Source organism: Papilio polytes, unplaced genomic scaffold (genome assembly GCF_000836215.1).
Source record: "Papilio polytes unplaced genomic scaffold, Ppol_1.0 DF824493.1, whole genome shotgun sequence".
Taxonomy (NCBI): domain Eukaryota; kingdom Metazoa; phylum Arthropoda; class Insecta; order Lepidoptera; family Papilionidae; genus Papilio; species Papilio polytes.
The window spans coordinates 990,363-1,007,405 of record NW_013524711.1 but is presented as its reverse complement, the minus strand read 5'-3'; the positions used below and the strand labels follow the sequence as shown (position 1 = coordinate 1,007,405).

The window sequence follows — 17,043 nt, the reverse complement described above, 5'->3', positions numbered from 1 at the left end:
TCTAATGACACCTCATTCATCTAAATCTGTTCAGTAGTTTTTTAATAATAGGGTTTAATACTAGGGTTGTAACGGAGGCCATTTTAACGGAGCGGAAGCTGATGTGGATGCGAAGGGCTTCACCTCTGCAGAATTGGAGGTTAACGGAAGCGGAAGCCAATATTAAAATATTAATTGAGATTTATTAAAGACGAGCTGTTGCCCGCGACTTCGTCCGCGTGGTATTAGACAACAAACGAACTATATAAATTAGAAAAAGCTACGTATCCCGGGAACCGGACATTTTTCGGGGATGAAGCTTATCCCATGTGTACTCCACACTTTGTTTTATATCTGTGACAAATTTCAATAAGATATGTTGAAACATTGCAGAACGATCGAGTAAACATTAAAAAACTAAATTAATTAATCCCACGGGAACCGTAACCATTCCCGGGATTAATAGTAGCCTATGTGTTCTTCCAGACTATGCTCTAAACCTGTGCCAAATTTCATGGCGATCCGTTCAGTCGTTTAGGCTACAAACGCTAAAAAACATCCATCCATCCATCTAAACTTTCGCATTTATAATATTAGTAAGATATAAAAACTAAAACCACGGTAATTGAAAATACAGATCTGTCCATAATTACAAGATACAATTTATGATGCAAATATAATGTATAACAATTATAGTCAGTTGACAACCAGATTAGCAAAGACGTAAATTAACCTCCGTTATAACTCCGCATAAAAAATAACGGATGCGGAGTTAACATTTCTTGCGGATCCGCACTTGCGGATGCGGAAGCGGAGTTCCGATACAACCCTAGTTAATACTGTGGGTGTTACAATAGAATATACAAACAAACATACTTACACATACTACTAGCACCGAGCACTATGCTATAACAATTTAACTGTAACAGTACAGTAAGTGCAAGACTAAGTTGTGCCGCCAGGAATCCAACGGCTTGTTTATTTGATATCACACCGGAGACCAACGGTCTGTCTTTGGTACGTTCCACCTGTTAACATATATGATTAATTCTACCCACCCTTTAAAAATAAATTTAACAAGGGATATACTAATATTATAAATGCGAAAGTTTAGATGGATGGATAGCGGTTTGTTGGAGTTTGTAGCCTAAACAGCTGAACGGTATTTCGATGATATTTGGCATAGATGTAGAAGATATTCTGGAAGGACACATAGGCTACTCAGTTTTGTTTTTTTATAATTCCACGCGGACGGAGTCGCAGGCATATAAAAAGAGACTTAAATAATATACAGACATAATTAACACTACACTTGACTTTTTGCATATAATTTTATCTGTCTATTCTATTGATCCCCAAAACCATATGTCAATATAATAAATTACCAATAGGTGTCATCTATACTAATATAATAAAGGGTAAACACACACTTCTTTGTTGTCTAAGATGTCAGCAATTACAGCATATTTTTGGATAATCCGTTTTTTTAATAAAAAGCCCTACACTCACGTCACGCTTTAGACTATATATTTTCACGCATTTAAACTTAGGGGGTAAATATTTTGGATAAAAACCCTAATGTGGGAAAGAGACCATAAGTTGCTGCCAACATCAAGAAAGAAAGTTTGCTAAGGTTTGTCATGTCATGTCATTTTGACATTTGCTATTGACAATTTGACATGTAAAAAATTAAATTAAATTTTCATAATTTCATGCGGATGAAACCGCATGGGAACAGCTAGTTTTTTAAATAAAAAGCCCTACACTTACAAGTTATATATTTTCACGCTACTAAACTTAAGGAGTAATTATTGTGGTAAGGAACAGTTTGCAAGTTAACATCAACTTACTTGAGCATCCACATCTTTATCCCACATATCATTAATGGTACATCCAGCACCTCTCATCAACCCCGCACCCAATAGAAACAGGCCTGCTGTCTGCAATGTCACATGTAGGGGCACATTGCCCGGGATGGAAGCTAACGCTATCGACCACGAACAAGGCCAATATAGGAGGTACACACCTGAAAATAATAATAAATTAAACCTTAACCTAAAATTTAACAGTGATAGTGCCCGCTTTAACATCTTAGCACGAATGGGCCGGCACGCCCGGTGCAATACCACGACCACACAGAAGACAGGCATGAAATGGAAGCATTTCCGTGTTTCGTCTGATGAGTGTGGTGCCGGAAGCCTAATTTAAATCCCTTTCTCTTTACCACCCTTTTCTTTTAAGCAGATGTTGGGAAGAGGAAGTGGATTTGATGGTGAAGGAGATGCATAGGAACGGGAAATATCCTCTTTATGTGCGTCTCCTCCTGCGTCGTATAAGGGTAGGCAACGCATCTGCAATTGCGGATGTCTATGGGCAGCGGTCGCTTCGCCATTTTGGCGATTTCAGGTGGCCGCTTGCTCGTTTGCCACCTTATGTTATAAAAAAAAAAAAACTGAATATATAGAAACTTTACATATGAGCAAAATACATTACTACATCTGTAGGGTTACACAAAAATGAAATGATTGTATTGAATACAAATTAACGCCATCTATTGAGTGCTTTTTAAAATAATTATTTTAAAATTTCAACTTCTAGAATTATTAATACTCCAAAATAGCTCAATATAAGGAGAATGTACATTTGTAGTTTCACTAGCCTTCGCCCGCGACTCCGTCTGCATGTAATTAAAAAAAAAACAAAACTGAGTAGCCTATGTATTCTTTTAGAGTATCCTCTATGTCTATGCCAAATTTCATCGAAACTGGTTCAGCCGTTTAGGCTACAAACTCTAACAAACATCCATCCATCTAAACATTCGCATTTATAATATTAGTATGAAGTATGATTATGTACTTGTAACTACTAGCTACTTCCTCTATACTAAGTTAGGGTGACTAGGCTATAGTCAACCATGCTGCACTATGAGTTGACTTCGCACATATCTTTGAATTTCTTAGCCGATATGTGCATCACAATATTTTCCTTCACCATAACAATGTCAAGTAAATTATGTACATACTAGCTTTCGCCCGCAATTCCGTCGGCGTGGAATTAAAAAAGCAAAAGTTATGCCTATGTGTTCTACCGGACTATCCTCTACATCTAGACCAAATTTCATGGATATTCTTTCAGCCTTTTAGCATACAAACATCCATCCATCCATCTAAACTTTTGCATTTATAATATTAGTATGAAGTATGATCAAATTCGATATTTTAAAATCACATTATTATTGCGGGATTCGAACCCGACCTGTAGATTACAAGCTTACCCCTGAGCCACCAACACTCTTGCGAATTTATTAGTTTACGAACATCTTATAATCTTACTAATATTATAAATGCGAAAGTTTAGCTGGATAGATGTTTGTTAGCGTTTGTAGCCTAAACGGCTGAACGGATCTCCATGAAATTTGGTACAGATTTAGAGGATAGTCTGGAAGAACACATAGGCTACTTTTTATCCCGGGATAAGTTACGGTTCCCGTGGGATTCATTAATTTAGTTTTTTAATGTTTACTCCATCATTCTGCAACGGTTCAACATATCTTATTGAAATTTGGCACAGATATAAAACAAAGTCTGGAGTATACATGGGATAAGCTTCATGCCCGAGGTGTCCGGTTTGTAGATAGACACGTAGCTTTTTGTAATTTATATAGTTCATATGTTTTCTAATACCACGCGGACGAAGTCGCGGGCAACAGCTCATATGCTTATAAAAGAAACAGGGATGAATCACATGTTCTGAGTGTACACCGGTAGAGGTAGAGGGTAGAAAGAGATGGATGTATTGTGTGAAAGGTGACATGATGAAGGGAGTGACTGAGATGACGGACAATAGAGTAGGAGTGCTGACAATACGGAGTAAGATAAGGTATGGGAGATGAGATGTTCATGAAAACTTCAATAAGTTGGATATAACTTACCAATAGGTCTATCCCATCTTGCTAACTTAACATAAGGATCCACTTTCTTCCATAAAGTTGATAATCTAACATCAATACTTTTTTCTTCTCTGAGGACATCATCTCTCTTGTCTATAACTATTTTAGGTGTTGACGTTTCTATAATTACTTTTTGTCTATGATGATCTGTGTGCGAGGAATACAAACGGATAAGTCTATTTCTATCTTGTCTATGGTAGACATACCCACATAAACAGGTCGGTTCTTTAATTTGATAAAATGTTCTTTTAATATTTGATACTTTTGTTATTCGTAGAAGAGTTTTTAGGTTTGTTATATTAAGGTGTTTTAAATTTGTGTTCATTTTCGATTCCTTGTTTACACCATTTTGTATCTGAAAGTAAAAATACAATACAGTCTTACCAATGACAAACAAGCCAATCTCAAATATACTTAAGCTAAGCTTGTTTCATTGTCAAGTGACTGATGATCAACAAGAAACAAGGATTTAAGAAAACTTAATGTAATATATTGCAGTCCCTTGGAGACTCCAACTTATGTAGGCTTTATCTATACTAATATTATAAAGAGGAAACATTTGTATTTTTGGATTTTTGTATGTATTGGAATAACTCAAAAACTACTGGGACAATTTCAAAAATTCTTGCATTTAAAAAGCTATGTTATCACTGAGTAACACAGGATATATTTCTACATTTTTTTACATTCACATGAGTGAAGTCGCGAGCAAGAGTTAGTTAAAAATAAATTAAAAACAGTAGGTTAATTAATTTCCCCTTTGGGCAGGGGACTAGTGTCCAAAATAGGGTGCAATGTGTGTTGGATCACCAGACCCCCACAGACCACAATGAAACTGATATAACAAAAAAAAACTTACTAAAAACGTAAAAAATTTAAACTATATGTGTTGTGATGGTTAGTTGGTTATCTATATACTTGGTGCAGTTTACACTTGTATAGTATGGTCTGGACTGGCAATCGACTGGTATAATGTAAATTCTAACTGGTGCGGTCAGCACAATTTTTGACCGGCTGTCATAATTGTCTAACTGTACAGCCCAAGTGTGTACCATCTTACTAATATTATAAGTTTAGATGGATGTATGTTTGTTAGAGTTTGTAGCCTAAACAGCTGAACGGATCTTGATGAAATTTGGCATAAACATAGATGATAGACTGGAAGAACACATAGGCTACTCACTTTTGTTTTTTTTTTAATTCCACGCGGACGGAGTTGCGGGCGAAAGTTAGTGCTTTATAAAATGAATATTTGCATTTTTGTATGTGATTAATAAAGTTAAAAACTACTGAATTGATTTAAAAAATCCTTTCAACTCATAAAAGTTACTGATTGACAAGGTGTATTTATAACTTTTTTATAATTCTGAGCAGATATATCAGATGTAATCGATAATATAGATTAAAGATAGTTACGAATTAGCTTGTATTAACATAAAAAGATAATTTAATCTGACCTTGCTCTTATTTTCCTTTTATAGACACATTTAATGGGTAATGGATGGATATTAGTTGTTACTTAAAGTTTTATTAAATAATATATATTCTGGAGATAATTTTAATACAATACTGATATATGTGTAGCTGATATATTGGAATTTCATAATACATAAAATATGACATAATCGAATCTTAACCTATACTTGATTTTGTGTATCTTAAACTTATTAATAATTTTGAGTATTAAAAACTTACCTCGTTTAAGTTGCTTTAAGGAAAATAATTAAACGAAGGCTATGATAATTGCTTTATAACAATATAGACGCAAAAAATATGTTTTTCAAGGTTGAGGTTAAATTATCATTAAGGAAAATTATAATTACAAACACAGACTTTTTTTATTTTACACGCACACTAATACACTTTTTAATATTTTTCTTAAATGACGTTTTACATATATTTACAGTGAATAAATCGATAATTTCACATTTGAAATCAAATGAACCGCGTTGACAGAAGAAATTAAAATTGATGAATGACAGATAACAAATATGACAGATGAATAAAATGTCACGAGCATTCTGCATCTCATTTTTTGTCATTTATTATTTTTCAATTCAATATTTTAAAACGAATACGTAACGTCTCCATTTGTAATAATTAATTTAGCATATTATTTATGTGTTTAATTATCCTATACTTTACTTTAAATTTTTAGGAATTCAGTATTTTCAAATAACTATTCTAAAATCTAAAAATCACCTGTGTCAATAAAAACGTTCATTTAGAAATACAATGTAAACTAACGGTTTTACTTAAATCTCCTTAAAAAAAATATTGAAGCAAAAAAAACGTAAAAGAACAAAAATGCTTTAATTTGATCAAACTTCGACTGATTCACATTTATAACAATCGAAGAAAGAATACGAACAGTTTTTTGCTTTCTAAATTAAGCTTTTTTTAAATATTAAGGCTGCCAGAATAACAATGAAACTGACATACAAATAATCATACATTTTCATGCAATATGGCCATGGTCAAACAAAATCGATGAGCAAAGAAAGAATATTTTAAGGGTTTTGGTAATACAACACAACTATATATAATTTGGACCATTGTCTAATTCTTTAGTCTACGAAAAATATTCATGATGGAGTTTAAAGTTCTATTATTGTTACTTGTGGTAAGTTTTTTAATGGTGGGTAAGTTTTTGAATTCAAAAAGAGAACGCAGATCGATTTGTTAGAAATACCGTGGAAATATTGTCGCTTGGTACCTCCGACAAAAAGAAATAAATTGTGTATTCTTCGCAATATAGTTACAACTTGATCTGCCATATCTCTTTAATTTTTTTAGATCGCAGCTACGGTTATTGCTGTACCCTTGCCCCAAGATGGTGAGTAATTTAAGTAATCCATTAATCATTTTAATTTAAATTACCCTTTTGATGTTTGTTTTAAACAATTTTGTATAAATTTTATAGACGGCGAAGTAGATCTTGGACTTGACGGCGCTCTTGGATTCGGAAACTTAGAGCGTGGCAAAAGGCATGGTTCCAAAGGTGGAAGACGTCGCGGAGATAAGGGAGATCTCGAGTTTGGAGCAGGTCTCAAATGCGCTAGTTTAGCTAGCTAGCTGTTTACTTTATTTTTAAAGGTCCACACGTCACATTTATACGGAAAAACTGATGCTATATAGCATAGATCAAAGATTATTAGTGTTTTACCCCCACTGACAAATAGGGCAAGGTTACTCGCGCGTATTTTGCTTTGTGTATGTGGGTTTGTGCTTATGCAAATTTCTTTGTGGCACTCAACGATTGAACCAATTTTGATGAATTGTGGTGACCTTTGTCTTATTCTCTGGTATCATAGAGTATGTAATTAGTACAAAACATCTATAAGTGTGTCTAAATAATTTAGATTAGTTTGATAAATGACGCATATGAAGTACCGAATTCATTTTATATGAAGTCAAATGCCATACTTAATAGACAGCTATCGTAGTGACGAACAAACACACATAGCGATCAATTTTGAACTATCGATATTCGGTGTAAATAATTAACAAACTCAACTAAAATTATTATTTTCTTATTCACTAATTTCGAGGACAATTCTAGTGTTGATTATAGTGTAGAGAATTTAGCGATGACAGAAATAATAGCGAATAATTCGCTTACGGTACGGCTGTAGTAGTAATAAACATTTATTTACTCTCATTATTTGTTATGGTCATTATTAATTTGAGAAAACAGTGTTTTTGTTTTTAAATTGATAAGTTATAACTATAAAGCTATTGATTCCAACTTCTATAAGAATAAAAATCGAAAATCGATAAGATTCATGACTGATTTTACACAACCCATCCCTACTAAATTTTAAGTGAATTGTCAAACTAATCCAAATTATTTAGACACACTATAAAGTATTCGAATTCTAAAAAAAAGTAAACAAATTGAGTTCTTTCGCACACTTTCTTTTTTCGTCTCTAAAATTAGAGCCGTCTGCTTCCCCGAGCCATATTGGGATGATGAGTTGTTCTGAAATAACCTATTTTAATTATTTTTAAGATAAAAGCGGGTTAGAAGGTAAAGGAGATCTTGCATTTGGCGTTTCCGGGGGCCGCAAAAGAGGTGGTAAACGATCTAAAAGTGAAAGAGTTCGCAACAACGACCAGTCTTAAGAATTCTGGACGTGGCAGAGATGACGAAATTGGCAACAAATGATGTGGCAATAGTAATTAAATTCGCGAAAATTCGTTAAATAGAGTCAAAAAAGTGTTTCATTAATAAAACATGAATAAAATATTGGTTTTTATTTCATTTTTTATTCTAGCTTTCTAGTTTTGTTCGCATGGTATTGAAAAAAAAACAAAAGCCAGTTATATGTTCTTCCCGACTATCCTCTATATCTAGTCCCAATTCCATCGCGATTCGTTCAGCATTTTAGTTTCAAATTCTAACAAACATCCATTCATGCATCTATCTAAACTTTCGCATTTATATAGTAAGAAAGTCAGTTATACTGTTTATGCTCACTACTTATTGAAGACTAGCTGTTCCCGTGCAACTTCATTCGCATAAAATAATGAAAATTTTATTTTATTGTTTACATATGTCAAATTATCAATTGCAAAAGTCAAAATGACATGACGATGACAAACCATGGCAGCCTTGCTTCCTTGATGTTGGCAGCAACTTATGGTCTCTTTCCCACATTAGGGTTTTTATCTAAAATATTTACCCTCTAAGTTTAATGGCGTGAAATATATAGCGTAAAGCCTGACGTCAATGTAGGGCTTTTTATTAAAGAAAGAATTATTAAAAAATATGCTGCCATCTGCATCAAAGAAGTGTGTTTTTACGATTTATTATAATACAAGCTGTTCCCATGCGACTTCATCCGCATAGAATTATGAAAATTTTATTTTGATGTTTACGTGTGTCAAATTATCAATTGCATATGTCAAAATGACATGAAATTATGACAAACCACGTCAACTTTTCTCCCTTGATGTTGGCAGTAACTTATGGTCTCTTTCCCACATTAGGGTTTTTATCCAAAATATATACCCCCTAAGTTTAGTAGCGTGAAAATATATAGCGTAAAGCTTGACGTAAATGTAGGGCTTTTTATTAAAGAAAGAATTATTAAAAAATATGCTGTAATTGCTGACATCTTAGGCAACAAAGAAGTGTGTTTTTACGATTTATTATAATAGTATAGAAGTACAGATACACAATCTGATTAAAATCTATTATTTTCAACATATTAGAATAAATGTAAAATCTATAGTAGCGATTCTGTGGTAGTTAATTGTACACGTCTTTCCTGGTCACCATATACTTGTGTGCCTAAACAGTTGACAAGCACTATCTAAAAATGATCACCTGTGTCCACAGAAACGTTGATTAAGAAATACAACTTAAAGCCGCGGTTTTACTTTAATTTACTTGAATTCGGCCACGTAAAGTAAAAGATTTTGTTTGTACTCCATCGCGGGGAATGGGAATGTCTAGTAATACATACAGATAATTGCCTGTTACTTTGAGATAATTTACCTTTTAACTAGTAAAAGAATTGTTGAAATCGGTTTATTAGTTGAGTAGTTTTCAGTTTATTAATTACATACAAGGATACAAACTTTGTTTTTTATTATATTAGTATAAATATGGTCATTGTCGTCATCAAAATTAATATGCAAAGAATGTAAGGGTTTTGGTAATACGACGCAACTGTATATAATCTAATCCTTTGTCTAATTCTTTAGTCTAAAAAAAATCATGATGGAGTTTAAAGTTCTATTGTTGTTACTTGTGGTAAGATTTTTTAATGGTGAATAAGTTTTTGAAAAGAGAACGCAGATCGACTTGTTAGAAATATTGTCGCTTGGTAGCTCCGACAAGTTCAACCGTCCTTAGACGCTTCGAGTTTTTACATTGCATCAACAAAAAGAAATAAACTGTGTATTCGTCGCAATATAATAACAACTTGATCTGCCATATCTCTTTAATTTAATTGGTAATTTTTTTAGATTGCAGCTATGGTTATTGCTTTACCCTTGCCCCAAGATGGTGAGTAATACAATTTATCCTTTTAAATAAATGAATTTTGATGTTCATATTTTATTTTGGACGATTTTTTAATAGATAATGGCGGGGTAGATCTCGGACTTGACGGCACAGCTCTTGGAATCGGAGGCTTAAAGCGCGGAGGCAAAAGGCAAGGAAGACGTTCCAAAGGTGGAAATGGTCGCGGAGATGAAACATATATCGGATATGGAGCAGGTTTAAAAAAAGAATACTTGAATTAGATCTAAAAGCGTCTGGGTTTTACAAATAATAGATAAAATATTGGTTAAACCAAAAGACAATGTGATTTTTTTAATTATTTTTATCTTTTGACTCATTAACCAAGTTATACGAATCGTTTTAAGTTATTTTTGACTAACGCGACTCCGTCCGCGTGGAATTTAAAAAAAAAAAACAAAAGTGAGTAGCCTATGTATGTGTTCTTCCAGACTATCCTCCACATTTATAACTTATTTCATCGAACTCTAACAAACATTCATCTATCCATCCATGTAAACTTTCGCATTTATAATATTAGTATGATATGATATACTCGTATAGTAAGGCTTACAACTTATAACTAGTTGTTTTTTGTTGATAATAAATCAAAATGAAAGTGAAGATTCAGTGGTAACACGCATTGCACTATTTCTCGTCCACGTATTCATGTTAAGAAGGGACGGTTTGATAATTTTTAAACGTTTTTTTTAATTCTTTTAAAGATGAAAGCGGGTTAGATCTTGACGGTGATGTTGATGTTGGCGGTTCAGATCTTAGATTGCGAGGTTCCCAGCGTGGCAGAGGAGGTGGCAAACGTTCAAAAAATGGATTTCGACGCGAAGATGACGAAGATCCTAAAAATAACAAGAATTCTGGACGTGGCAGAGATGCTGGAATTGGCAGCAAACGAGGACCCGGTAACCGTGATTAAATCCGCGTAAAATCATTTTTCAATTCCAAAAAGTGTTTTAGTAATAAAGTATCAATAAAATTGCGTTTTTTTTTTAGTTTTAGACAAAATATAATTTTGGATTGCAACAACACTAATATGTAATAAATATCTAAGATCTAAAGCGTTTTTCCTTCCCTCATCAGATTTCTTGATAAAACCTACATTATATGAAAGAGCTCATGTTTCTAAACATGTTGGAACCGGCTTGCCTAATCCTAGCCTGGCAAGAACACCCTCGCAACCCCACCTTAGAATAATATTTGCGTTAGAATAGAATTTTCTAAAAATTCATATAAATTTTAAAACTAAACATTTAAAACTACTTCTAAAGTAGATTTAAGAATTGTCACCTGTGTCCACAGAAACGTCGATTAAGAAATACAACTTAAAGCCGCGATTTTATTTGAATTCTGCCACATAAATTAAGAAAAGTCGTTGCATTACTGCCCTGGTAATACATACAGCCTGTTACTGTGAGATAATTTACCTTTTAACTAGTAAAAGAATTATTGAAATCGGTTTATTAGTTGAGTAGTTTTGAGTTTATTAATTGCATACAAAGAAACAGACTTTGTTCTTTATTATATTAGTATAAATATGGTCATTGTCGTCATCAAAATTAATATGCAAAGAATGTAAGGGTTTTGGTAATACGACGCAACTATATATAATCTAATCCTTTGTCTAATTCTTTAGTCTAAAAATATTCATGATGGAGTTTAAAGTTCTATTGTTGTTTCTTATGGTAAGTCTTTTAATTTATATACTAAGAGAACGCAGATCGAGTTGTCAGAAATACCGTGTAAATGCTGTCACTTGTGGTAGCTCGAAGTCCGAGTTTGTATATCGAATTTGCCGCTATTGCCAAACAAGTATTTATTCCGAGAAAGTCAACGACGATTTCTGTCGATCACTTTAATTTTTTTTGTCTATTTTTCAGATTACAGCTTTGGTTATTGGTCTACCAGTATCTCGAGATGGTGAGAGTAATTAATTTAACTCTAGCTTTCGCCCGCGACTCCGTCCGCGTGGAATTAAAAAACAAAATAGCCTATGTGTTCTTCTAGACTATCTTCTACATCTATGCTAAATTTCATCAATTTCTGTTCAGCAGTTTAGGCTACAAACTCTAGAATCCATGCATCTAAATTATTGCATTTATAGTATTAGGAAGACTAGCTTTCGCTTACGACTACGTCCATTGGAATTAAATAACAAATGTAAGTAGCCCATGTGTTCTTCCAGACTATCCTCTACAGCTATGCTAAATGTCATCAAGATCCGTTCAGCAGTATAGGCTACAAACTAACAAACATCTATCTAAATTTTCGCATTTACATATTTAGATAATTAATATTAAGATTCTAACATTAAAATTCAGTTTTTGTTTTAATTGTTTCAAAGACAAATACCAGGTAGGATTTGATGAAGATTTTGGAGTTGCCGGAATCAATCGTGGATTGCGAAGATCCCTGGCTGGCAGGGGAGCTGGAAAGGAATCCAAAGATGGTGGACTTCGCAAAGATGGCGAAGATCTCGAAGGTGGTCGTGAAAGTGACAAGAATTCTGGACGTAGCAAAGATAGCAGATTTGGCAGAAGAACAGGGGGTGACCGTAATTAATGGCGCTAGATCTATCAAAGATAAAAGTTTTTAATAAAAATACATGAATACAATTGTTTTTTTTTAATAAAGTACAATTATGCATTTCATCCAAGTTTATTTATAAGATGGTTTTGAAAAAGCGGCCATCTGAATTTTTTGAAATCGCAAAGCCGCCTTTGCCTTAAGAATTATTTTGTAAGAAAAGGATAGGAAAAATGTTGCTAAAAATAGGCATCATTACTTATCAGACTAAACGCCACATGTGTTATTTTTCTTGAATTTCGAAAATTTAAATATGGCGACATTCCCTCGCCGCTCCCTCATTGGTCAAAATATGGCGCTTTAATGATGACATTGTTATGTTAGTTTACTAAATTGACAACTGCCATATGATCCTTGTAGGTTTATAATAGGGCCCCCAGACATCTAGTTTTGCATCTCGCTTATAAAGGAAGTTTATTTATAACTAGCTGTTCGCGTGCAGCTTCATCCGCATGAAAATATAAATTTATTGTTTGCATTTGTCAAATTATCAATAGCAAATGTCAAAATGACATGACATTACAAACCTTGGCAATCTTGCTTCCTTGATGTTGGCAGCAACGTATGGTCTCTTTCCCACATTATGGTTTTTATCCAAAATATTTACTCCCTAAGTTTAATGGCGTGAAAATATATAGCCTAAAGCATGACGTAAGTGTAGGGCTTTTTATTAAACAAAAGAATTATTCAAAAACATGCTGTAATTGCTGACATCTTAAGCAACAAAGAAGTGTGTGTTTACGCTTTATTATAATAGTATAGAAGTATAGATAGATTCCATATAAAAATTCGTAATAAAATTAGTACATTTAGGTGCTCTAATGTCATATTAAAAGGCCTCACCGAGTAAGATACGCTACAGAAAATCCAAAATGGCTGCCGTCACAAAATGGCGGACGACATATTTTTGCCCAACCTCCCTAATACGAGCATCGAATGAAAGGGCATTAATAATGTTGATGTTATTGCTCTGTTCTGAGAGCGGTTTTTCGACTAAAACTAATAAAACCCACTTGTTCCGTCTTATTCAAAACTTCAAGGCTGTAATAATTTTTATATGAATAATATCTGTATTATTTATTCTTAATATTAGGTTGATACAAGGAAATTATCAGCTGTGTCCACAGAAACTTCTCAATAATACAACTTAAGGATTCGGGTTTACTTGAATTTGTCAAGGAATAAAAAATAAAGCAACGTATATCTTACTTCTTGCTAATATTATAAATGCCAAAGTTTACATGGATGGATGTTTTAACAAACTCTAACGAGTTAAAACTAAACTGCTAAAGGGATCTCGATGAAATTTGACATAGATCTAGAGGTTAGACTGGAAGAACACATGGGATCCTTTTGTTTTTTAATTCCAAGCAGACGGAGTCGCGGACGAAAGCTAGTATTATTATAAATTAAGACATATGAATTGTAATGATATGGAATTAGTTTAATAATTTCCCCTAACCCTCGGCCGTTTTATTATTTATGTTTAATAGTATGGAGTAATAATTATGAAAGTTTATAAGGATGGATGGATGTTTCTTAGAAGGTATCTCGTAAACAGCTAAAGGGATATCGATGACATTTGTTATAGATACTGGTAGAACATAGTCTACAAGAACATTACTCGTAGTAAGAAGCCTAACATTCTTTTAACAAATTTTTCGCGCTCGAAATCACGGTCAAAATAGAGATTTTTCTAAGTTGAATTCATTATTAAAATATTAACATTTTGCATTGTTAAAACTTTAAGATACTTTAAACATATATTATAGATATACATATAAGTCAGATTCTATTAAATTGTATACAGAAAGCTCCAATAAAATGGATGTTATGAATACAAATTTTAAAATGCAGAGAATCCTTTTAGTTTGCAGATAAACTGATCGGATCTCTATGTTTGTAGAGAATAGTCTCGAAGAATATACGGTCTACTTAACTGCTTTAATTTGTTTTGATTGACGGACGGAATCGCAAGCGAAAGATTAAAATAATTCAGATAAATACAGACATATGGACAAAATATTGTTAAACGTGTGTAATGAACACTTGGTATAGTCACGGTTGTCATCAAAATTGGCGTATAATGAAAAAGTATAATATAGATTTTGAGAATGACGCAACTATATATAATACAAGCGATTGTTTAATTACTTAGTCCATACTCCGTAGATCTTCATGATGGAGTTGAAGATTCTATTACTAACTGTTTTGGTAAGTTTTTAGTAGTTTTCTATTTATTGCGGCAAGTAAATAATTCTTCAACTAGTGCGGAGGCGGACCTAAATGCGCCTCCAATATTTCCAGTGCGCGACAGGTCTTTCTAGACTCAATTTAAATCTAGATTAAATTGCTATAACTTTGTGGATATAATGTATAAATTTTATGTAATACTAGCTGTTCCAGTGCGGCTTCATCCGCATGAAATTATGAAAATTTTATTTGATTGTTTACATTTGTCAAATTATCAATTGCAAATGTCAAAATGACTACATGATGGTAAATATGGCAACATTGCTTCCTTGATGTTGGCAGCAACTTATGGTCTCTTTCCCACATTAAGGTTTTTATCCAAATTATTTACCCCTTAAGTTTAATGGCGTGAAAATAGCCTAAAGCGCGTCGTAAGTGTAGGGCTTTTTATTAAAGAAAGAATTATTCAAAAATATGCTGTAATTGCTGACATCTTAGGCAACAAAGAAGTGTGTGTTTACGCTTTATTGTAATAGTATAGATATACACCTGAGATAATCGTTTCGTATTAGAGAGAGGGGCATAGTTTTCTTCGTCCGCACCAGATTAAATACCGCGTCAGGCCGATATCTCTCTCTCTCTCCTCTAGGCTCTCATTCCCTATTATTCCATTTTAATTATTTTATTTTTCAGATAGGTGTAGCTATTGGTGTACCACTTCTTCATCATGGTGAGTAAAGCCTGTATTATTAGTTAAGCTATCTTCAGTTCCAAAGTCCCGTCGAAGCTTTTTTGCACCCGGAACTAACGCAGACTTGTGTGTAGAGAGTCAAAAAATTAACAAGAAAATGCTTTCTATTTAATAAGGAACAAAAGCAATAGAAAGTTGTACCGTTTCTATCTGTTATACGGAAATTAAAAATATCTATACTTAATTACCACTTTGACTCTTAAACTCATCATCATCATCTTCCTCCTCCTCCTCCTCCTTATCCTACTTCCGTAGTGGCGCAACAGCTCTGTTGTACGTCATCTCGGTCATCACTCCCTTCCCAAGGTGACATGAAACCTTTTACGCAATCTCATAACTAACGTTCTCTTTATAACATTAGTTAGTAAGATTTACAAATTTAGCTCTTCTTGTTCTACAACAGCATTTCACTCTATCTATCAATTTAATTATTTATAATACTATTATTACTTAAAGGTGGAGCTGAGTTAACAGTTATCGCAGGACTAAGAGGTAGTAAAACTCTCGGATGTAGCAAAGGACTCGGAGGTAACAAAGAACTGGGAGCTCACAAAGGACTGGGAGACAAAGGACTCGGATGTGGTAAGGGACTAGGAGGCAATATAGGTCTCGGAGGCCATATAGGTGTGGGAGATCACAAAAGACTGGGAGACAAAGGTCTCGGATGTGGTAAGGGATTAGGAGGTAACAAAGGTCTCGGAGGTAACAAAGGTCTGGAAGTACATAAGGGCCTGGGAGACAAAGGTCTCGGATGTGGTAAGGGATTAGGAGGTAACAAAGGTCTCGGAGGTAACAAAGGTCAGGAAGTACACAAGGGCCTGGGAGACAAAGGTCTCGGATGTGGTAAGGGATTAGAAGGCAATAAAGGACTAGGAATTAACAAAGGACTGGGAGATCACAAGGGTCTGGGAGATAAAGGTCTCGGAGATAACAAAGGGTTCGGACATAAAGGTCACGGGGGTAACAAAGGTCTGGGATGTGGCAAAGGACCAGGAATTAACAAAGGTCTTGGAGGTCACAAAGGACTCGGAGATCACAAAGGTCTCGGAGGTAATAAAGGACTTGGAGGTAACAAAGGTCCTGGAGGTAACAAAGGACTGGGAGGTAATAAAGGACTAGATCACAAAGGTCTCGGTGGCAATAAAGGACCGGGAGGTAACAAAGGACTAGGTGGTAATAAAGGTCTCGGAGTTAACAAAGGCCTAGCACCAGGAGCCGACCCTAATCAACCAAATGGAGGCCCATCGACAGCACCAGGCGCCGATCCTAATCAAATAAATAGAGGCCCACCGACAGCACCAGGCGCCGATCCTAATCAACCAAATGGAGGCCCATCGACAGCACCAGGAGCCGACCCTAATCAACCCAATGGAGGCCCGTCAGCGACACCAGGAGCCGACCCTAATCAACCAAATGGAGGTCCACCGACAGCACCAGGAGGCGATCCTAATCAACCAAATGGAGGCCCACCTACAGCACCAGGAGCCGACCCTAATCAACCAAATGGAGGCCCACCGACAGCACCAGGAGGCGACCCTAATCAACCCAATGGAGGCCCAC

At 34.5% G+C, this 17,043-nt stretch overlaps 2 protein-coding genes across 2 annotated transcripts in view; one reads left to right on the top strand and one right to left on the bottom strand.

Moving 5' to 3' along the window:
- The window catches only part of LOC106110612, a 33,316-nt gene that overhangs the window by 12,275 nt on the left and 3,998 nt on the right, over positions 1-17,043 (bottom strand). Inside the window, exons 2-4 of the mRNA XM_013292533.1 lie at positions 3,911-4,283; positions 1,830-2,005; positions 860-1,007 (exon numbers count right to left, since the gene is read on the bottom strand). Coding sequence (XP_013147987.1) covers positions 860-1,007; positions 1,830-2,005; positions 3,911-4,283 — 697 coding nt within the window. The remainder of the gene's footprint in view (positions 1-859; positions 1,008-1,829; positions 2,006-3,910; positions 4,284-17,043) is intronic.
- On the top strand, positions 6,342-8,168 carry LOC106102513. The gene is made up of 4 exons (XM_013282058.1): positions 6,342-6,551; positions 6,725-6,764; positions 6,852-6,974; positions 7,941-8,168. The coding sequence occupies exons 1-4, from the start codon at positions 6,516-6,518 to the stop codon at positions 8,051-8,053; spliced, it is 312 nt and encodes a 103-aa protein (XP_013137512.1). The 5' UTR covers positions 6,342-6,515; the 3' UTR covers positions 8,054-8,168.